General features: G+C 40.4%; 2 protein-coding genes across 5 annotated transcripts in view; one reads left to right on the plus strand and one right to left on the minus strand.

Annotated features, from left to right (window-relative positions):
* Window positions 1-24,502, plus strand: part of LOC134221161 (allatostatin-A receptor) — a 194,929-nt gene that overhangs the window by 14,322 nt on the left and 156,105 nt on the right. The gene's annotated exons all lie outside the window — the stretch shown is intronic.
* On the minus strand, window positions 5,073-8,456 carry LOC134226951 (diphthine methyltransferase-like). Of its 4 annotated transcripts, none has more exons than XM_062708088.1 (3): window positions 8,076-8,415; window positions 5,627-6,208; window positions 5,073-5,563 (listed from the first exon to the last, which is right to left on the minus strand). In XM_062708088.1, the coding sequence occupies exons 2-3, from the start codon at window positions 6,198-6,200 to the stop codon at window positions 5,094-5,096; spliced, it is 1,044 nt and encodes a 347-aa protein (XP_062564072.1). In that variant the 5' UTR covers window positions 6,201-6,208; window positions 8,076-8,415; the 3' UTR covers window positions 5,073-5,093. The 4 variants fall into 4 exon arrangements, with proteins under 4 accessions (XP_062564072.1, XP_062564073.1, XP_062564074.1 ...); XM_062708089.1 differs by lacking the exon at window positions 8,076-8,415 and adding an exon at window positions 6,767-6,904; XM_062708090.1 differs by lacking the exon at window positions 5,073-5,563 and adding an exon at window positions 6,767-7,804 and having other exon boundaries at window positions 6,071-6,208; window positions 8,076-8,456.

Raw genomic sequence — 24,502 nt, forward strand, 5'->3', positions numbered from 1 at the left:
GTGCGCTCCAGCGCAGGGGGTGCATTCACACCCAAACTGTGCATTGGAAGGATTTATGTTTAATCCTTGTTTTTCACACCATAGTGTGATGAAATTTAGGGCAATTTGCATTTGGTTAGAAATAACACAGTCATATTTTCCTCTCATCAATATAACTATATCATCCGCGAAGCCAACTATTTCGAAGCCTCGAGCTTCCAGTTACTTGAGAAGATCATCAACGATTAAAGACCACAATAGAGGTGATAGTACCCCTCCTTGGGGACACCCTTTTACTGCTCTTACACTAATTGATGAGCTTCTAAGGTTGGCTGATATTTCTCCTTTTGATAACATCTCGCCAATGCAATCTACAATACATACATCGAAACCTCGTTTCAACATAGCATTCTTTATTGAACTGTGCGATGTGTTATCGAATACTCCTTCAATGTTAATGAACGCTGTTACTGAAGATTTGCCCTCCTGATATGCAAACTGATTTGTCTCGCTGCTTTACTCGCTGTCCCAACCCACCAATAAATACTGAAATCAAAGTCGAATGCTCAGCATAAGTGAGCATATGATCTATACCATTGCTTCCCCCACTCTGCGTGTTATAGTTTTCTCTTGAAAAGATACTGAAAAAAGCACGTGGTTTCCAAGATGGCCGATTTGTGGCTTTGTTATATAATCATCTTAGTAATGTTTGTAATTTGTTTGATTTTAACCTGTCCAAGCATTGTTTCAAATCTAGAAAGAAACTTAGAACAAGAGTAGTATGTACGATCCAATAGAAGACGAATAAACAATTATATCGTTGCCCTCAAACTTGTCCTCAAAGTTGTTTTAATGCAAGTTTAATATGGCTACTTAAGTGCTTCATCCCATCCTACATTATCGGTAATGTAGTTCATCTGTTGACTAGCATTTGCTCAGCATCAAAAATGCTGCATTATGCTCAATTTTCAAAAACAAGAAAAAGGTTAATTACTTTTTATTACATTGTAGAAGTTGACAGTATATCCAGCCATATGCGTTAGACTTGACGAGGACCGTGGTGGATGTAAGCCGCAGTTTGTTTTGTTCCTTTCTCTTTCTTTTTCGTAATGTTCGGTCCGATAGTAGTCGCCACCACAGCAAATCTGCACATTTGTTTCAATATTTTCTGTTTCAATATTCTGGGGGAAGGGGAATGATGGTCCAATATCATACAGAATTCAACAAATCAAGTGTCTGTGGAAGGTAGTGCTCTTTTACTATCACGAAGATTTCGTCCACATAACGTCTCCAAATTCAGGGGTAGATTTTTTCTCTTTTGAGTTATATTTTATAATCGATCATGCACCAGCCCAAAGTGGTGATAGTTTGCCGTCCATACTAAGACTAAACGTTTGTTCATAAAACTTACTCCTAAATATGATTTTTTTGTTTCATAGATGTTTTGCCACAGTTCTGTAGACATAAATGTGTAGTTGAGTTCAAGTGTCTGCGCAAACTGTTAAGCTGAGAGTCAGTAACGGGTACGTACCCGTTTGAGAACAGCGACGTGACAGAAACCACTCTTCGTTGCATCTCGAGTTTCTTCAATTTTTCCATGACCTCTACGAACTTTTTATCACTCAAACCGTGATTTATCGGGTGCTTCCTTACTTCGTCTACCAACCACGCTGCCGTTTTCTCCGTTGGGTTGCAAATACCGTAAAAGTATTGAACCTCTAACCTTTGGAAAGCTCAACTCTGTTGTATAAGTTTATGCACACTATGCTTGTTACGGTTGGTTTTATTTTGTTCGTAAAGTGGTAAATAGTCGATCAAGTCTATATCATTTGTGCTATTTTGTGTATGTTTTATTTGTTGATTCTGTGTCTGGACTGAAGAGGAAAGCCTGAAAGTAGGCAATAAAATATTTAGTTGTGATTTGTCCCAAGTTTGTTCCAGACACAGACATCGAATCGTTGATGCCAAATGGCATTGATTGATTCGGGGTGCCCAAACAGGATAAGAATCCTGTACTAAGGCTCAGCTATGAATACAGCAAACTAATTGCTGTAGACAAAAAGCGCGATGCGCAATGAAAATATATTTGCGGGATTTGGCTGATGGACCAAAATCTCATATGAAACCTCGGCATTTCCCGTAATGGGCACCACCAAGCCGTCTCTCTCAGGGCACCCGGAGGAACGTGCATTATTTTAATTTGTTATTTATTACATGTTGATAGTTAATCTTTATGTTGTTATAAAATAATTGTAAGGGCCTGTTACATGCTTTTCTGACCTGTCTGCAGCCTTGAAAGAGATCCCTAATCTGTCACCGTACAATGCACTATGGTCCAGGAAACAGATTTACGCGGAAAGATGAATTTTACGCCAAAACTATATTTTTTAGAAAAAAATTTTGTTCTACAAAATTGTTCGAAATAATAAAGGCCATCATTATGGTTCTACCAAAAAATAGGGTGGCCCATCATATAAAAAAATAGAAAATATTTTCTTTATTTCTCGAAATATTGACATGTTATGTTCTACAAAGTTGTAGCGCAGCTTGTTCTAATCAATTTCGTTAAAAAAAACATTTCTGTAGCTCTTAAGTTGGCTGATTTAGAGCAATTTTACCTAATTGGATTAGGGTGTACCTAAAAAAACAGTATTTTTTATCTACTTTTTTTGTTTTATATTTCTCGAAAAAGTCGTCTTCAGGTGACTTTTAGAGCTCAAAAAAATGCAACTTTTTATTGGTAAATATGGTCAATATCTTTATCCGATAAAAAGTTATAATCGTTTTTCTGTCAAAATTACATTTTTTTCATAAGTTTATATCTCCGGTTAGGGCAGACCAAAAAAATACTTTCACACGGCATCTGAAAGAGGAACTCATATTCTTTATTTTGTCAAAAAATTGGGGATATGTTATTTTTGTATCTCAAGTTTAACCAATTTTACTAAAATCATGATTTTTCAAAAAATTGATTTAACTCGACAACGGAAGAAGATACAGACGATATTCTTATAGCAAAACACGCGTTTTAAAAAGCCCCAAAAGTCTTCAGAAGGTGACATACGTGAAAAATAAAAATTGAAATGAGCAGATCATAAATATTGTTTTTTAAGGGACACCCTAATCCTGGTAAGTAAAATTACTCTAAACAAGTGAGCTTGAGAGCTACATAAAAAGTTTATATAGCAAAGTTGATTGGAAAAAGCTGCGCTACAACTTTGTAGAACAGTTTATGTCAATATTCCGCAAAATAAAAAAAATAAAAATTTCACTTTTTTATAAAATGGCACACCCTATTTTTCGGTAACTCTATAATAAGGGCCCAAGTATCCAGAACAACTTTGTAGAACAAACTTTGTTTCTTAAAAGTATGCTTCAGACCGAAAATGCATCTTTTCTCGTAAAACTTGCAATACGATGATAATGATAAAACTTATAAAAAGTGTTAAAGCTGTAGATTTTTTAGTTTTCATTTCTCACGAATGTCATGTTCTAAAGACTTTTGGGGCTTTTCAAAACGCGTGTTTTGCTATAAGAATATCGTCTGTATCTTCTTCCGTTGTCGAGTTATAATAATTTATTTGAAAAAACATGATTTTAGTAAAATTGATAAAACTTGAGATAAAAAAATAACATATCCCCAATTTTTTGACATAATAAAGAATATTATTTTTTCTTTCAATTGCCGTGTAAACATATTTTTTTGGTCTGCCCTAACCGGAGATATCAACTTATGAAAAAAATGTAATTTTGACAGAAAAACGATTATAACTTTTGATCGGAAAAAGATATTGAGCATATTTACCCATCATAAGTTGCATTTTTTTGAGCTCTAAAAGTCACCTGAACACGACTTTTTCGAGAAATCTAAAAGAAAAAAAATAGATCAAAAATACTGTTTTTTTGAGGTACACCCTAATCCAATTAGGTAAAATTGCTCTAAATCAGCCAACTTAAGAGTCACAGAAAATTTTTTTTTAGCGAAATTGATTGGAATAAGTTACGCTACAACTTTGTAGAACATAATATGTCAATATTCCAAGAAATAAAAAAAATATTTTCAATTTTTTTTAATGATGGGCCACCCTATTTTTCGGTAGAACCATAATGATGGCCTTACTATTTCGAACAATTTTGTAGAACAACAGTTTTTTCTAAAAAATATAGTTTTGGAGTAAAATGCATCTTTCCGCGTAAATCTGTATCCTGGACCATAGTGCAATGTTGTGTCACTGACACGGAGGCTGTCAAATATCAAATTATAGTTGCAATGAAGGAAAAGATTCGTTCCATCTTTACCAATATCTCTATCACCAGAATTTGGTCGTTTAACTGTCCTGTTTGTTCTGACTCAAAATTCTGGATTTACCTGCTTATCATGTGTTGTATAACTCAAGAACGAATAAGTGATCTAGCGGAGAATCGCTTTGCCACACAACACAAGACATTTAAGTGGTTCACCTCGTAGCAAAAACTCTAGATATTCATTTCATGTCGTCCATCTCATACATAGTTGATGCTAGATGGATCTGAAGGAAAAAGCGTTAACAATATATGGTCAAGAAGACGTTGTTTCGAGAGTCCACCGAAGCAATAATACTAGAAGGCAAAATATTTGGAACCAATCAGATTGAACGAAGTGTCCTCAAGAATACGATTTGAATTCTTTGCATAAGATTCCTTCTGCAAGCTGTGCTACAATGGGATGCAATATTACCACTAGAAATGAGAAAGTTTCACATCCGACAACCTTAGTCGTGTCCTTTCAGCTATCAATCGATCTTCAGCCGTCCTGTTCCTCTGCGTGAGTCTAGAGAATGGGGCTTGCTAACTCATCCATATATACGCATCTACAGTACCAGTTTCAGCAATCCCACGTTTCTGTGACTGGGCAACAAAACAGACTAGAGACTAGAGATTCCTTATCTGCAGACGACAGAAACAATGTTGCGTTTAATTTCAACTGTAACATGGTAAGATACTTGTTATTTTGTTTTTCAAACTGTGATTAATTGATTTAAAATTTCCCTTTACCCTTGTTCAGAAAAAAATAGATTACATTATCCTATTTGATAAATTACAACTGCCGCGAGTAAAAGTACTTTCTCTACATTTTATTTCTCTGTCTTCAGAACGGCCAAACACATTTTGTGATCATAGAATGAACAAGATGCAAAATATTTGACATAGCCCTCAGCTAATCCGTACTTCCAGTCGCATCCGTAGCAAATGCTACCATGTTCGTCGTATTCCGCGTCTATTGTAAAGCTCTGATCGCTGTTCAATGACACTACACTGAAGTTGTGGTACATGCAGGCGCACAGTATTTGATCGGGTTGACTAGGATTCTGCTTTAAACGCCAAACACCACCACCCAGGTTTGTTTCACTAAGGCAGTTTTTCATGGATCTGGTGTCGAATAGTCTAACACAGTCGTCGTAACTGCCCGTAACCAGAAGATGCTCTTTGCGTTGAACAGACAGTAGAGACGTTACACCAGCCCCATGTGTTTTATTCTTCAGTCTGAGTGCCGGAACGTTCGAACATCGAATGTCGTAGGCACACAGGAGTACATCATCTCCACCTGAAACAAACGAATTTAATGCTACATTGCCACACAACCACATACGTTCACGATCCAACCAACCTGTGTAGATTACATTCTGATCGTTTTTGTCAAAGGCACATATCCACGCTTCAAAAGAGTGAGCGTTCCAGCGGTTAATGAATTTTAGCCCTTCCGGTGCGTCACCCAAAAGAGAGATACCCCCTTTCGAGTCACTAACCGCCGCCAAATCCCCTCCCGGAGCCCAATCAATCGATAGAGCCAACTGTTCGCCGTCGGTATCGTTAGGGATCTTTAGCGTGTCGATTTCGACTAATTTCTCATCCGAAGATAACTTGAACGCGACTACGTCGCCACTTGCGTTTACGGTAGACAAAGTAGCTCTGGTTGGGTGCCATTTTTGATCCAAGATGGCAGAAGTTTCCACCTGCTGTCGATTCGTCAGAGCGTTCTGATCCGAATTGAATTCAAACAGCAAGATACGGCCTTTGCGAACAGTTTGGCTGGTATTGCTGGTTGGGGATTCTTCTTTGTCGTCTAATTGATATGTACCGCAGACAAACAACTGCTGGTACGGATTGTGAGGGCACCATTCTACAGAATCAGCGGAATATACAGTATCATAAGTATGTAGCGTGGTAATAGTTGATGGCATTGTGAAATCTGAAAAGATGGAGATAAAATTCTTGTATTAATATAAAACATTATTTTTTTTCTAACAGTAAGACACATTTTTGGTATTTAGCGATTTCATTGGTTTGGGAGCTTGGCCAATGTTTCGAGAGACCAAATCGGTTGTTGCATTTAATAATTATAGCATAATCATAATTATAATTATATTCATAATTATAGTTTTACTTCCACTTTTCTTATTTTAGAAAAAATCAGTCATGTCAGTAAATCATCTCAATGAAGTACATATTATGCTAGACCTTTGTCAAGTGATTTATCCATTACATTTTACTATGCATTAAATGGCACCGTAAGATGCATGTACTAGGATTGCAGACTTATTTTTTGTATAGTCAATAAGAGTTGATTGTCTTCTTTGTGGTTAATGATTAGTCGTTGTGATATTTTATATATATGTAATGTTTAAAAACTTGTACACAGGCATGCAAAATTTAAATTAAAAAAATGGAGTTAACCACTATCAATTGATAGGATTATCTCCTGCTAGACGGGTATTTTGTCAATTAGTCAATTTGTCATTGGAATTACCAGATCAGTTCTTTTGTGTAGTCTCCTTCAGATGGTTCTGATGTGAAAGAGGTTGCACACATTCCGGTGGTTTTTGCAAAGCCGGAAACGTTCCCCGATCGTTTTTGGCATAATGTGACGGTACGGACAGGTCCTGGTAGTAGTTTTGCGAGGGATACACCGGGCTGTACGAGCTCTGTTGGCCGTTCTTCAGATGAGGATAGTTGAAGAACGTGGGAAACGCCGCACCGAACTCGTGATAATTGATGGGATAGTTTTTCGCCACCGGAGGATAAGGTTGATCTCGGCATATTGGCGGCGCGGCTTCGGGATTCTGAGGAACGATCGGATTCTGATGCGCCGTGTTGTTTGTGTTAGGTGGTGGGGGTGGTTGTTCATCTTTGATCTCATTCGGGTTTGTAGGATTTTTTACAGGCGCCAAATCTTGTACTTGCTCTTGAGTTTGATTCTGCTGTTTGTTATTACGGAATAGACGCGCATATTCTGCCTTTTTTCGGTTTCTTTCCATTCTTTCCTCGGAGCTTTCTGTCAAGAACTTGTGGCGAGCTCGTGCAGCAGCTTTTTCAAGCCTTATCTTTCTTTGATCAGAAGTCTCGGTTGCCCTTATCTCTCGCATCCTTTGAGCTAGTTTGGCTTTTCGGATAGCCTTTTGCTCGGGGGTCTCCATAGCCCTCCTCAGTCTCTGTCTCATCGCATTCCGCATATGACGCAAGGCACGCTCCGCTTCTGATTCATTTTGTCGTCGTCTACGGTTTGCTTCGGCATTCTTGGCTAACCGTATCTTGTATTCTTCATACGTTTCGGTAGCTCGCTTTTGTCGCATCCTTTCGGCGTTTTTGGCCAATCGCTTAGCTCGGGCAGCTTCACTTTCCCCCAGCATGCGTCGCTGGGCCTTGGTCAGGGGTAAAGGAGTCGTGGTTGCATCTGGTGGAGCTATAGGAGCTGGTGGGACCTGAAGGGGAATTTGGGGAAGCTGCGGCAACTGTGGCAATTGTGGCAGTTGAGGTGGCATGATATTGTAGATATTTGGTTGATGCACTGGGAATGATGGATTCATTGCGATATCAGAAAACTTATTCAACTATTCATTAAACAAACTTTTCAGTTTCTTCCTAATTCCGAAGGATTGACGTTTACATGTCAGCCTGCAAAATGGTACTAATATGTGCATCGCTCTGCGTATGCGTGAAATTAATGCCTGAGAAAACTCTTACATGACATACAGGGAGATGACAATATGTTATGTTAATGTTTTCCCTATGCGCAGAAATGCACATATGTGAAACCCTAAAGTGCTACCAGTACTCACCGTGCTCTACTTTTGCACCGAACACGGTACTCGTGACTATCAGGATTCAGGAACACAGTATAATGTGATCAAACAATAACGGTTTGAACAGAAACAGTTCGAAGTACTATCATTCGCAACACTTATCACACACTCCACTCGATTGCCGGGCGCGTAAACTAATGGAAGCATATCATCACTCGTTTGTTTTGGTTCAGTATGTACGATAATAGAAGTCTGGAACAAGCGGAATGGGTGAGAAGCAGTGGCTGATGTAAATATAGAATAGGAAGCATGTGCAAATGAAAACGTCACATTGCTGTGTGGCTCGGCGTTGCTTCAGAAGTAGAACATCCTCGGATAATAATTTTGTGTCCTAATAAAGCCGAAAACAATATTAATTTATTTTTTTGTCCCATTGGTTATTTGATAATAAAGAAAATGAGTGAATTGATAAAATCGAAAAAATCGTATAATCGTATTTTTAAACGGATTTTTCCCATACAAAGCCTGCGTTATGAAAAAACTTGAAAACTTTAAATATCGAAATATAATCTTTCCAATGAAATAATTTAAAATGGAAATCGGAAACAGTTCCCCTATATGCAAATTTTAAGTCGCAATTCAGTAACATCATAGGAAAAATGCGTTTTTTTAGAATTTGTTTTTATTATTTTTATCGGTTTACTATTTGAAAATTATTATTTATTCTTAAGGGCCCTCTTTAGCCGTGCGATAAGACGCACGGCTACAAAGCAAGACCATGCTGAGGGTGGCTGGATTCGATTTCCGGTACCGGTCTAGGCATCTTTCTGATTGGAAATTGTCTCGACTTCCCTGGGCATAAAAGTATCATCGTGTTGTGGTGTTAGCCTCATGGTATACGGATGCAAAAATGGTAACTTGGCTTAGCAACCTCACAGTTAATCACCCTCATTCTGGTTTACGTTCGAAGCGGATACGTGAGAACGTTTCACTAATTCGTATTCCCGTTTTCGTTCGAACCAATTCTAACCATTCGATTTTTCGAACTTCACTCTTCGAATGTTTGTCGCATTCCGTTTTCGTTCGAATGCGTATTTTGATACCTTTTCAATTCGTCACTCTGACCTTGCGAATTGAAATGAGTTTGCAATAGCAAACCAAGTTTGCAAAGTCGGTGTTCCTGGCGATACATCAGCATCGATTATTTCAAGAGTAAGTACTTTACGCTTTATTGCTACCAAACATAAATGTATTTTATATTTTTTATTTTAGGGCACAACGATACAGTGCTACGTCCCAATGAGCCCGAGTCTGGTTCTGCTGGGATGACCAGTCCAGCGCTTGCTTGCAGATTTCGTCTGCTCCTTCGTAATGTGACCCACCTTCATTTACCCTCTCATATTTCAGAATTTCCTTTGAAATAAGAATAAATTCCGTGGATATTCAGATTCTTCGTAGTATTCGGCGGATTTGAAACAAAAGAAAAATTTCTGTGGAAATTAAAAAGATTTTTTCCTGGAATCAGAATGTCTCAGAATGTCCCGAGGATTTGCGGAAGCGTTTTCCTTGCAAACTTAAAAGAATTTTCCGTATCAATTTTGAAAAGTTTGCCGAGGAAACAAAATCTGTGCAAAATAATTTTACAGGGAAATGCAGTAGAATTTTCAGGAAATGGAGAATAATTTTTCGTTAAAACTTGAAATTTTGTCTGAGGAATTAGGGAAAATTTTATGTGGAAATTCAGAAGCATTTTTCTGCAATCTCATAATAATTTCCGTGGAACTCAAAAGAATTTTCCTGAAATCCCAGACAGTTTCACCTGGAATCTCTGAAGAATTTTCCGTGGAAATATAATTTCCAATAAAATTCAGATCGTTTTTACTGCAATTTTAAAATAATGTCCGGTGGAAATTTAGAACTATTTCCATAGAAATTCAGCAGAATCCCAGAGATTCAACTGGAATCGCAGAACAATTTCCTGTAAAAAATACAGAAGAGTTTGCCGTGGAAATTCAGTAACACACCTGGATCTCAGAGACATTTTGCCTGTGTTTTCAGAATTATTATCCATGAAAGTTTGAATACAATTTACTGTGGAAATGCAGAAGAGTTTTCACTGGGGATTCAGAAGAATTTTCAGTGGAAATTAAAATGAAAAGGAAGTAGAAGTACAGAAGTTAGCCGAGGAGATTCAGAAGAATTTTAGTTGATATTCAAAAGAATTTTCGCGTGAAAATTAAGATTTTTTCCTAGAATATTAGATTGGAGGGAAGGCAGTAGAGTTCACGAATTTGAAACAATTTCCGTAGAATTTCTGAAGAGTTTTCCATGGAAATACCGAAAACTTTTCCATGGAAATTTGAAGGAATTTTTCCGAAGGAATTCCTGGAGGAATTTGCGAAGACATTTCTGGAGGATCTTTCGAATGAAATCCTGGAGAAACTTCCGAAGTATTTCCTGACTGAACTTCTTTAGGAACAGCCGGAGAAATGCCTGAAGGAATTCCTAAAAGAAATCCATGAGGAACTGCTTAAGAAATTCTTGGAGGAACTGTCGAAAGAATTCCTGAAGGAACTCCCGGAGGAATTCCAAGTGAAACCCCTGGAGGAACTCTCGATGGGATTCCTTGAGGAACTCCCGATGGGATGCTTAGAGAAACTCCCTGAGGAATTACTACAGGAACTACGAGAAGAATTCCTGAACTAACTCTTGGAGAAACATCCAGGGGAATTCCTGGAGGAACTCCTGAAGCAACTTCTGAGGAATTTCTGTAGAAACTTTCGGTGGAATTAGTGGAGGAACTTCGGGAGATATTCCCAAAGGAACTCCCGGAGGAACTTCCGAAGGAATTTCTGGACAACTTCCGAAAGAATTCCTGGATGAACTTGCGAATAAATACTTAGAGCCTTTTCCGAATTAACTCCTGGGGGATGTTTCGAAGGAATTCCTGAAGGATCTTTCGAAGGAATTCCTGAAAGATCTTCCGAATGAATTCCTGGATGAACTCTCAAAGGAATTGCTCTCGATACTTCCGAAGGAACTGTCGAAGGAATGCCTGGAGGAACTACTGAAAGGAATTCTTGGCGGAACTTCCCGAGGAATTACTGAAGGACCTCATGGAGCAATTTCTGAAGGAACTTTCGGAGGGATTCCTGGTGGAACTCTTAAAGAGATCTCCGGAGAAACTCTTGCAGGAACTGTCGGAGAAATTCCTGAAGGAACTCCGGATGGGATTCCTAGAGGAGCAAATTCATGGAGGAATTTCCAAAGAAATTCTTGGAGAAACTGTCGGAGAAATTCCTGGAGGAACTACCGGAGGAATTCCTGGAGAACTTCCGAAGAAATTCCAGAAGAAATTGTCGGAAGAATTCCTGGAAGATCTTCCGAAAGTATTCCTGGAGGAACATCCGGAGATATTCCTGGATGAATTCATGGAACATCTTCCGGAGAAATTCCTGTAGGAATTGTCGACGAAATTTCAGGGAACTGGATGTGCTTAATGAACACTAAGGGTGAAATCAGGAGTGATTCAGTTTGATTCTAAATTTTCGACCACTATTCTAGTTTGAATCTGGAGCAAAATAGAACAAACTCGCTGGTTTCCCCAGCAGTGTTCTATTCATATTTTTCAAATTTTCAATTAACTGAAATCATTATGTTACTGCCAAGAAAGGCTCCGGAATTGCAAAGTGGATTGATCCGTAGATAAAATGACGCATCCATACACCAAAACAATTGAAAAATATTTGAATCTCGTGATTCAATCGTGGTTCAAATCTGTAGAAAATAGAACGGAGCGTTATACCAGTTTTATTTTTTTGACAGTTGACTGGTATAAAAACTGAATCTAGAACAGCTGCTGGGAAATTTAATGTTTCAGATTCATATTCAAACTGACAGCCCCGAACGATTTGAATCACTGCTGATTTTACTCTAAGGTGCGACGCGGCTCTGATTTTATCGTACCTCACTTAAACCCATCCTTATCCTATTCCATAACGTTCAAGTGGTCTGCAAGGACTCTTCTGCCATTATCCTCTCTATTATCGGCCTTGGATTGACTTACGCTCTCATTGCCCCACCAAATGTTTCATAATTAAAATGGAAATGAAACTTTTCATCCCGTTATAATATTCCCGTTACAAATATTCGAGAATCTAACTATGATTACAAAATTAGCATCGCATTCTTGGAAATATCAGAGCATGCAAGACAAATGATTCAAATAAGTTTGCTTTTACTTTGAGGCATTATTACTCACGAACGGATGGACCGATTTTCAAGATTTTCTCACTGATTGATTTGTTGTTAGGTCAGCTCTGTTTATATATAAAGAAAGATATAAATTTTTAATGAGATCATCGACGAACATCGTTTCGCCGAAAATTGATTTATTTTCTGGTTAGTTCTCGAGTTATGCAAAAAATTTCTGTTTCATTTGTATGCAAAGGAGGGAGGGGTCTCGAACCATCTTAAGAACCTTTCCCGGCCCCAAAAACCTCTGCATACAAATTTTAACGCCGATCGGTCCAGTAGTTTCGGAGTCTCTAAGGTTCAGACAGACAGAAATTCTTTTTTATGAATATAGATATAGATATATAGATTAAATCTACGCCGCCATGAATCGCCTACGGGTCTACCTCTGCCATGATCAAGGACGGAAATCTTCGTTTTACTATCAGTTGCATCGATGCTCAGTAGGCGGCTTCGTCATTGTTTCGTGTTTGTTTTGATCAGACGCTCGGCGATGCAGGCACGAACATCTCTCAGCATGCTGTCAAACTTCCATACCAAATTTACCGCCCGATCTTCAATAGCCGAATGATAATCGAGCGTAAAAAATGAATATCTACCGGGGCTGAAATGAATATTTTGAATTGCGGTTAATTTGCACCGATAAATGATGATTATTTTACTTTATATACTCAACAGATGCATATATTTTAGGAATCTGACTTCAAAGTGTTGAATCCATGCACCGCAGTATGAAATGATATTCATATTTTGAGATTTCAAATTGAATATCAATGTGCTGTTGAAGATTCATTTTGCCACCGCAAAAAACAACGCTGACACCGAGAGTCGACGCTTGCTGCTGTTCGTGCACATGCCGTCCTATTCATTCACTTATTCAAATTCGGGAAGGACTATAGCAACTTGATTGTGTGTTGGATGTCAGCTGTTTGAGTGTAGTTGAAATGACTTTTTCTGTCCCTGGCCATGATATTCTGCTGGTTTAAAATCCGTAGCTATCGACCTCTGTTGGTAGCACGGACGAGGGAGCTCGGTGTTTTATTTCCAATTGTGAGGCCAACAGGCTTTTATTATGGTATGTATGCACTTGGTGATGAACAGCTGTAGCTGTTGAGTGTTCTTCAACATGTGTCACTAGCGTATGGTAGCCCAGATTTCGAATTGGATTACAAATTCAGATTTGGGTGCGTTGATTAATCCGTCGTTTTTTTAAATGCTTAAACTTGCAAAGACAGCCTCTTGATCCGTGCATCTATACCACTGTTGGACGCTATTTAGCAGCCAAGATATTGAAAGCTTTTAACGTTCTTCTCTGATTGTCCGGCTATTGCTACTGACGTTGTTTATTGAAGGTTCTCCCAAACACATGCAACGCGACTGTCATCGTCGCTTGGCGACTGCGGTTCTATCGCCTTTGACATACTGACCCTCCATAGTCGGGCAAGTAGCACTTGGGCCTTCTTAGCCTGAATCCTGAATTATTCGTAGGGGCAAGTTTTAACCCTTGTCGACCGGTACAATTTTAAACCCAGGATCGACATACTGCTTCAATACCTTCGATTGAGATGGGTTTAAAAACATTACCACGCTTTCGGTAACACTAAAGGAACGAAAAGGAAATGAGAGAGAGATCAAAATCAGTGTTTCAGCCAGTCAGCCAGTGTTTCAGCCAGTCAACGATACTGGGCAAGCTCAACGACCTTGTCAAACGCTTCTCATTGGCAATTTTAAAGGTGCTTCCAACACGCGCGACACTACAGCCGTAAATAAAACATTGCACACAGCGACCCAGCGATAGAGTCGCGACGGCTAGATTCCGTTGCTTAGGTTTAGGGGTTACGTATAGTGCAAGCGCATTCCGCATGTCAAGAAGGCTCCGTTTCCATTTTCGGCTGATACAGTGTGGTCGATTTGATTTTCGCTAAAGCCATATTTCGATACCTACCTCCCTTACTCGATATTTTCTAAGTCGAAGTGATTTTCCAATGCATTCACATCTCGCTAACCCGATGTTGTCTGCATGGACGGCTCATGCCGAGGTTGGCGGGTCGTAGAACTGTTGGTACCTAACCTGTCGCTATCGACACCTCGAGGCTTGGTAGAGGAGAGTATAGTGAGCATCCAAGCCAGCCTCACGTGGTATGTTAGAGGTGAGCTCCCAAGTCAGACTAGGCTGACCAGATCATTTCAGTGATAAAAGGGGACAAAGTAGAGAGGGTAACTCAAGTAACCCTCTGTTGCTTGGGTGGGTTTAGTGGGTCCGGCGTTCCGTCAACCCCACTCCCTGAGTGATAATTTGAGGTGTCTGCTTGGGTGTCTGTTTGCAGATTTGCCTTCATCCCTCAATAAAAAAACCCTATGTTGTCAGAATCAGTTCACCTGACACGATATATACGATGTCGAGCCATTTAGCATAACGGCCATTTGACCGTTATACTAGGATTGCGTGTAGTGAAATGTTAGTAATGAGAAATGGACGTGAACAGTTTATGAGGGGAGGGGGCAGGATAGGATAGGCAGCCCCCACACGCTATGTTTAAAGGCAACTATTATAAAAAGTGAATGCACCTTGGATGTTAACCCGTTAGATCATAGTTTTTGACCTCAGTTTGAGGATTTGTGTCGATTAAAATATTTCATCGGTGAAATTTTGACTTTTTTTTCACTATTTAAGGTAATATTTTTAACCTAAAAACATTTTCTGATTTTTTTTTAATTTTTTGTTACAAGTTATATAAAATCCAACAACCATTTTTTTTCCTGTTGCTTTAAGAAACATTTCCATATAAAAACATTTATCATATGATGAAAATAGTAGAAGTTATATTAAAATTACTGTCAGTTTTAAATGTTCTGAAGGTTTATTATGAATAGATCTGGAGCCTTCCTTAGCCGTGCGATAAGATGCACGGCTACACTGCAAGACCATGCTGGAAGTGGTTGGGTTCGATTCCCGGTCTTGTCTAGGACATTTTCACGTCTTCCCTGGGCATAAAGTATCATCGTAACCTCATGATATACGAATGCGAAATGGTAACTTGAACTAGAAACCTCGCAGTTAATAACTGTGGAAGTTCTAAATGAACATTAAGCTCCGACTTTCGAAGTGGCATATGTCAGAGTGGTTGATGTGATGCCAATAAGAAGAAGTATTATTCAATTTAAGAACATAATATCACTTTTTAACATTCCAAATCAACAATAAATTAAAATTACGAACTAGTTCAAAGTAGTATTTATGTTATGTATTGCAAACTTGATTGAGCCTCAAAGGACGTCTGCATTATGCGACCATTGTTATATGCTACCACCGTGGATTACTTGCATACTGTTCATGGTTAGCTGGCATTTTGTAGTTTTGCTAGATAGTATAGAAATTTCTGTGGATGACTTCCGTTGTTCGCTCCGTATACTTTGATGCTCTCACAAAATTCAAGAACGCGGAATTTCAAAATAATAAATTTTTTTCATCGAGTTCATGCAAGTGTTCATTTTTAGTAAACAGCGCCCGTCTCAAACGTCATTGTGTTCATTCGGTGCATTAGACCATGTGTACTCATTGAATGAATTTTATTTAATTGCTCAAAATAATTTAAAATAAAAGATCAACTTTTTTGCCAACTGTATAGGACAACTCTGTTTCGCGCAATACAAGTTTTACTCATCTCCTAAATCAACCATCTTTTTTACCTCTAACAGAACTATCTAGATATTTATAATATTGTTTAATAGTAATTACTCCTTCTTCGAAAATTGCTCATTCTTCAACTTTGATTGATATGATGAGTGTGTTATTTCTGCTTGAACTTAAATGCATTTCATACATTTTTTTTGGAATACACCCAACTTGTTATCAACTTGTTCTCCATCGACCTTTTGTCCTTTTCGACCTATTGTCCTTTTCGACATTTTGTCCCGTTTGACCTTCTGTGCCTTTCGGCCTTTTGTCCTTTCCACCTTCTGTCCCTTTCGACGTTTTGTCATTTCGACCTTTTGTCTTTTTGACCTTTTGTCTTTCGACCTTTTGTTTTTCGACCTTTTGTCATAGATTCGATAGACTCTCCAATACCTTATAATAACCATTGCATTATGCTCCTTTCAAAACACCCCGTTTAACTAAAAGACTTCGGCAGTAACGCACAGTGAAACCAAGTTGAGCGTGATGTGTTGCGTTGACCTCTGATCCAGACTTCAGATTTGTCTTGATGGTTTTTTTTTGTTACAGGGCCGAAAATTTGGTAGTTCAACCTCACCAGCTAATGTAGCGATTTTTTTATGGTAACAAGTGGACGGTTCAGGGTTGCTGGTTTTTTTAATAGACACGTATGAGATATGCAGTAACACAAGAATTCGCTATCGAAAAATTGAAAATATGTTCGGTGTCAACAGTATTTCTAGTCACAGTTCATCCAGAGATACCGATACATGCGGTTGTGTCTTTTCTCAAGCGGATTTATTTTCACACCGTCGCGATCTTTTCTTAGTTAGCGAAACGTACATAACTATTGATTCCACCGCGCCGAATCGTCCAAAATTCGCGGCGTATCGAATCGTTTAATCATAGTTATCGGTCGAAATAATATATCACATTTTATTCTCGTTTCAACTCGCATAACAATAGATTAAAGTGAGCCATTGTTCCATCGCAGAAGTAATCAAAATCAGTGCCATATACTTGTTCGGCACCTTGCACGCAAGTTATATCATTTGAACTGACGGTTAGCGCTCGAAAGCTGTAATCTTCATATGTGACAATTTTCCACACCACACAATGTCGGTAGATACGGGTTTTCCACCCCTCATAAATGATCCTGGAGGAGGGATTCCCAGCTACATAGACGGAACATACGCTGGAGCATGTTTGCCTTCGTATATGGACCCGCTCGGCAAGCATGGGAAGTTAGCTATATTGAAAATGGAATCAGTTAACGGTAGCATGCCTGATCATCCTTTCGTGGTAAGGCAATCAATCGAAAAATTCATCAACGGTAGGATAGAGGGAGCTTTTTCCGAAGCGCAGGGACGTTCTTTCGCACTCAAAGTTAGGAGTAAACAGCATATCGATAAACTGCTCTCCATGACCCACTTAAATGACGGCACAATGGTTAAAGTAACCTCCACCCAGGACTGAATTCTACCCGTTGTGTAATAAGTTGCCAGGCGCTTTTGAAGATCCACGAAGAGGAAGAAATATTGGCATGCTTGAAGGACCAAAACATAATTGATGTTAAACGTATTACCCGGAAGACCAACGAGGGCAGAGAACCAACTCCCACGGTTATACTCACCGTCCGAGGGACACCACGTCCCAAACACATAGATATCGGTTATATGAGAATAAAGACTCGGCCCTACTACCCCGCACTCACGATGTGCTACCAATGTTACCAATTCGGCAAGCTGGAAAACATGACGTGTGGTAATTGTGGTCAGCTACACACAGTCGTCAATGGGGAGCGGTGTACCAATGCTACTTATTGTACACGTTGCAAATCCGACGGCCATGCAATAGGAAGCAGAAGGTGCCCTGCATACCAATCGGAAGATGCTATCCAGCACATAAGGGTTGACCAAGGCATCCAATATCTTTGAGGCAAATACCGGTGTCCGCTCTTTTGCTGGCGTTGCTTCTTTTGGTAAGGATAAACTAAGATCAGACCTCAAAGCCCAAGTTGATACACTCTCTAGCCAAATGACTGAAAAAGATGCGACGATTCGGGTACTTCAAACTTCATCGCAAGCTGATCAATCCTCGAACATCACCAATGAGCTTCAGGGTCTCAGAAGTCTAATATCCGATCTGAGAAGTCAAATAGATTGCCGAGATCAAAGGATTCATACGCTGGAAGAGACCATCCAAAAGAGCTCTAGATTAGACACCGTGAGGAAGCACGGCACTATCGAAGACCTCGTCGCTAGGTTGTCCTCACTCGAATCATCAGCGGCGAAGAAAGATGAGCAGATCCATGCCCTTAGAAACGAGAACGATGCATACAAGAAATTTTACGCTTCCTCCAACCAGTCATACTGCACCAGCGAAAAACAAAAGAAAAGCAAAAAATCCGAGAAAGCATCCTCAATCCCTGCCCAACAAAATACATCGTCAGTATCAATGAAGAAGACATTTTCGGATTCCATTGCTGAAAACTCCCGCAATGTAAATCCGAGCATTAATCAATCTACTGGAACATTAGACACAGGAGCCAAGCCAAACTGAGAAAGAAACTTGCAGTAACAAACAGCCTTGAGTCAGAAGCAAAACGGACGAAGCCTGATAACTCAGCTATGTATATCTCCGACACAGAAGATATGTATCTTTCCCAAACCAACTACATCTCCCAACCATCCCCCGACACCTTCAACACAATGGACGAACGTTCGCCCTCCGATGACTATGATGTTTCGTCAATCGAACCGTCCGGCGAGGAGAATGAAACGCTGTCTTAAATGATCGTCCTAGTCACTGCTTCTCCCTTACTCCTAACCCCTTCTACATTTCTACAATGTATCCCAAAAAGCACATTGGAGTCGAAAAACTCAACAAGCAAAATCAAGAAGACGATTCAAATAACAGCAATCAACAACAGCAGCAGTCACCTATTGAATTCGGAGCTCATATACCCGATGAAGCTGATAAAAAAACTGATGGTCATAGTCAGCCAGGATCAAGAATCTCTAATCAGTTCCCGTTAGCCGCCTCCAAAATAAAAATTAATGAATGCTCTATCGGGTCGCGTGATAACTTCACTCTCCCCCACAAGGATTTCCAGGAAGATGATGTCAAACACATCCATGAACGAAATGGGTCGTGTGATAACCTCACTCTCCCCCACAAGGATTTCCAGGAAGGAAATGTCAAACACATTCATGTACGAAATGGGTCGCGTGATAACCTCACTCTCCCCCATGTTGACATCGATGGACAGGAACAATTAAACCCGTTATACCAGCAGAATATCCCAAGCTTACCGGAACCGAAGGGTAACTCCCGGTGTTCGTCAGTAAGTGCAGTTGGGAGACGATTATTAACCAATGCTATCCTATCTAAAATCAACCATTCGGTGGTCATAAACCCTATCCCACCAGATGCCCTAACGGATTCCCAGAAATATGAATCATGGCAGGCGAAAGGTCGCAATATTGGGACACCCGTTGCCGGCCCCTCATGGGCACTGCACAGTCTCCCTACGAATCGGTCATTTTTGCAGCATGCAGAATGGCCTCCTATATCAGTCATACCAAACGAAATACCATCCTCCTCAGTACCGGCTTTGTCATCACAAAAAACAAGATGTGAACAACCGCAAACCAGCATCACAAATGCCGCCACCATAGCGTCAAATGAATCTGCAACATCCTTCTCCAGCCCTGTATTCCACACACCAGCTCAAAATACAGACCCCTGCCGTATCGCTCAAGACAATCCCGCCGCTTTCAGAACTAGAAGATCCCCTTTTGCCTTGCAGTGGAATATTAATGGTTACTATAATAACCTGCCAGATCTGGAGAATCTCGTTCAAAACTACAAACCCACTATTCTGGCAATTCAAGAAATCCACCGAGCTAATATCAACGGACTAAACCGTACATTGGGAGGACAATACCAGTGGGTTCTCAAGAGCAAAGAAAATATTTTTCACTCGGCGGCCATAGGAGTCCTGACACCAATTCTTTTCACCACCATCCAGCTGCCCACAGATCTTCCCATCGTGGCAGTCAAACTAGAGTATCCAATACCAATAACGGTCTTATCCGCCTATCTGCCGTGCGGCAAAATTCCACATCTGAAAGATACTCTCAGAACTTCTCAGGGGCTTGAATGGCCCTATCTTGTTCCTCGGGGATGCAAATGGTCACCATCCGGCATGGGGTAGTCCCAAAGTTAACACCAGAGGATCCACTTTAATGCAAGTAGTAGAGGCATTGAATTTCATTGTCCTCAACGACGGGTCAATTACATACACCAGTGGACAAAGAGAATCCTCAGTTGATGTATCTTTCGCCAGCGCAAATGTGGTCAACAGACTGCTCTGGAACGCTGAGGATGACACCATGGGCAGTGATCACTACCCCCTGCTGATTTCCCTAGACAAGATGCCATTAGAAATATCACGCAAATCAAAATGGAAATATAACCAAGCCGATTGGACTCTCTTCCAGGAGTCTGTTACTGATTCCCTGTTGAATTCGCACGGAAACGAAATCCAGGACTTCGTAAAATCCCTTCACCGAGCAGCTCTATCCGCAATCCCCAAAACCAGCTCAAAACCGGGAACTAAATCACTTCAGTGGTGGTCACCCGATATCAAGGCAGCAGTGAAGGCTAGAAGAAAGGCTTTGAGGAGGGCAAAACGACTTTCGATGGACCATCCTATGAAGGAACAAGCGCTCGCTGACTTCAGATCCAAGCGAAACGAATGTCGCCAAATAATCCGTGATGCTAAAAACGCAAGCTGGGAAAATTTTCTGCATTAACGCCAATCAAACGACCAGCGACCTCTGGAACAAAGTCAATTCTTTGAGTGGTAAGCGCAAATCCCGCGGAATGGCAATAAAGTTAAACGGAACGATTACACGGGATCCGGACACCATCGCTAATGCAATGGGAGAATACTTCGCATCTCTCTCTCAGCACTCGAAGGATACGATGAACGTTTTCGTCGTATTAAACAAGTATCTGCAACCTCTCTGAACGACATACAAATATTGGAAGAAGTAGAGTGTTTAGAGATTAATCAGCCATTTCACCTCCGAGAACTGGAACTCGCTTTGACCAAATCTAACGGACGACCAACCGGTCCTGACGATGTAGGGTACCCACTTCTAACCAAATTACCACCGATTGCCAAGGTTACATTAGTGCGGCATCTTAACGATTTATGGGAAAGTAACTGTATCCCGAACAGTTGGAAACACAGCCTGGTTGTCCCAATCCAGAAACATGGCACATGCGGTAGAGAAACCAAAGATTTTAGGCCGATCTCGCTCACGAATTGTATCTGCAAAGTGATGGAGAGGATAGTAAATCGCCGGCTAATTCATTACTTGGAAAATAACGACTATATTGACCATCGGCAGCACGCCTTCCGACCCGGACATGGGACAGGCACATATTTTGCTACCCTCAATCAAGTACTCCGAGATGCCAATGAAGCTGAACAGCACGCAGAACTTGCCACGTTGGATATAGCAAAGGCTTACAATCGAGCCTGGATGCCCGATGTCTTAGCCCAGCTGCAAGAATGGGGCCTCAAGGGACATATTATGCACTTTCTCAAAAAAATTCTTCAGAATCGTTCTTTCCAAGTATGCATTGGAAACAACCGCTCGAATCACTTCCGAGAAGAAACAGGCGTGCCACAGGGGTCGGTCATAGCCGTCACCCTGTTTCTCGTTCGAATGAACGGAGTATTTCGAAACCTGCCAAAAGAAATACATATATTTGTATATGCGGATGACATCGTCCTGCTCGTTATGGGATGCACCGTAAAAGCTCTTCGAAGGAAACTTAAGGCAGCCTTGAATGCAGTGTTGCGGTGGACCACCTCCGTGGGCTTCCTCCTGAGCGTGGAAAAATGTGCCTACACTCACGTATGTCCGTCCAATCATCGAGTCCTTCATTCTCCTATTCACATCGATGGTAGGATCCTGCCTTTAGAAAATCGATTCGAGTACTGGGGCACGCATAGATCGACACCTATTCTTCAACGAACATTTCAACGAAGTAAAAGAGAAATGTCAATCTAGACTCAATCTACTACGAACGCTTGCCAGAAGACATCATACAACGAATCGATCGGTACGGATGTGCGTTAGCAAGGCGGTGATCGATTCCGACTAACATATGGCATCGAATTGGCCTGTCTAGCATCCGACAAGCTGGTAAGCAAGCTGGCCCCCGTTTACCACCAGTCCATTAGAATCACATCAGGTCTGCTTCCTCTACTCCGGGAATGGCAGCCTGCGTAGAAAGTGGAAGACTACCCTTCGATAAGTTTATCACCTCCATTGTATGTAAAAGAGCCGTTAGCTTCGTCGAAAAACTACTGGATCACTGGAAGGAGTTTCCCTCCTGGAGGAGGCGAACAGACTCCTGAGAATCTCTGCCAATCAAGAGCTCCGCCGGTAGCCGAAGTCTATTGGTGCGGTAGTAGGAGTTGGATCTCCCCTAGACTACTTGTCGACATGGCAATTAAAAACAAGTTCAAGGCCGGATCCAACTCTTCGGCGCTAGTAAGATCCGTACTGGAGTTACAACATTCAAAATATGTCAATCACCAAATTCGCTATACGGATGGATCTCGAGCGGGAGGAAACGTGGGAATAGGTGTATCGGACGCATTATCGGGTATTTCCTATCAACTTCCAGTTCCATGTACCATTTTTTCCGCCGAAGCAGCCGCTATTCTTGTGGCAGTTTGCATACCTACCGATAAACAAATCGCAGTTTTTTCAGACTCCGCCAGTGTCCTGACCGCTCTACTCTCTGAAACAGCTAAACATCCCTGGATCCAGGCAATCCAGAAGTTGGCACCTAGCGGAACAGCTTTCATTTGGATCCCAGGACACTGCGGAGTGAAAGGCAACGAAAACGCAGATACCCTTGCCGGGGTCGGCAGATCAGCAAGACTTTATACCAGAGAAGCTCCAGCGCAAGATATAAAAAACTGGATCATGAAAGTGATCATAGATAGATGGAATATAGAATGGCTGCAATCAAGAATGCACTTCATTAGACGGATCAAAGGGGAAACCAGAATATGGGCAGATCCTCCACAGCATCGACAGCAGATCATACTTTCTCGATTACGAACAGGGCACACAAAAAAGTCCCATAACATGAGCAATGCTGCGAGTTTTAGAAACGTCTGTGATGTCTGCAACGTACTTCAAACCGTGGAACACTTCATATGCAACTGTCCTCGTTACCAAGAATCGCGAATTCAGCATGAAATCTCCGGGAGTATCAGGGATGCCCTGACAGATGACCCATCACGCATTGCAGCCCTCTTCAGATTCCTACAAGATGCAGAACTAATGAATCAAATTTAAGAAAGTGTAATATTCCCCCATTTTTCACTTTTAAGAGATGAACCAGCCCAAGGCTAAAATCTCTCAAATAAAGAAAAAAAAAAAAAAAAGTATTTCTAGTATAACTTCTACTATTTTCATCATATGAAAATTGTTTTAATATGAAAATTTTCCTTGAAGCGCCAGAAGAAAAAGTGGTGCCTGGCTTTTATATAACCTGCTTCAAAAAAATTTAAAAAATCAAAATGGTAAAAAAGTCAAATTTTCACCGATGAAATATTTCAATCGCCGATGCAAGCATGCAGTTTCTTATCGACGTTGAAAAGACGCACGTGGGCATCGGACCTAAGTGTGGGATTTTTTTCATTTCTCTTTATTGAAACCCTGCAGGAGAGAATGATGATCAAAAAAGTGGGTACTCAATATAAAACTGTACTGCAATTAAATAAAAAAAAGAGAATAACACTTTATCCAGAACAATTTTATTAGTGCTTTTATTTATGGTCAATTGACCATCAGTTTTTAAATAAAAATCAATAATATCACTTTCTAGCTGTTTGTTTGATTCTGAATCATAATTTCAAATTTTCAACACATCTTTTTAGTACAGACCAGAACTTGGTCCTAATCCATTTAAATTCAAATTTATAATACAATAAAAATAATAAATTCTCAAAAGCTCCAGACTAACAAATCTTACTGCATCTATGCTTCGTAAAGCGAGAGTTAATTATGTTTAAATCTATTAATTCAAAAGTGGCCTAATTTCATTTAACCACAAAGGACGATTCGTTCTTTACATGTGTGTAAATAACTAGATTGATGCTAGCTATTTCCTAGTAGAGTACTTCAGTTGGAAATCTCCTGCAAGGCGTTGGCTATCCTACCCTGGTATTGCATCATGTCCGAATCAGAGAAGACGGCACTCATCTGTTCGAACGTTTCTCGGAGAAAATCTTCTCGTTTTTGGCGTGTCCGCAGCATCCGATCGACTTCGCGTTTGATGCGCTGCCTCAGGCGATTTTTAACCTTTTCCATGGCCACCCGAATGTCCTCTTTGTTCATCCGTCTTCGTCGGTTGAGCTCCGCATTTCGTTGCCTTCGGATGGCTTTTTGTTCTGGAGTTTCATTTTGTCGTTTGAGTCGCTGCTGGAGAGTATGTCTCGCCCTGCTCAAGG

This window comes from Armigeres subalbatus, chromosome 3 (assembly GCF_024139115.2).
Source record: "Armigeres subalbatus isolate Guangzhou_Male chromosome 3, GZ_Asu_2, whole genome shotgun sequence".
Lineage (NCBI taxonomy): Eukaryota > Metazoa > Arthropoda > Insecta > Diptera > Culicidae > Armigeres > Armigeres subalbatus.

Bases quoted from the DNA above. Each gene is read 5' to 3' on its own strand.
- LOC134226951 (XM_062708087.1), bottom strand. From the start codon at position 7,823: ATGAATCCATCATTCCCAGTGCATCAACCAAATATCTACAATATCATG.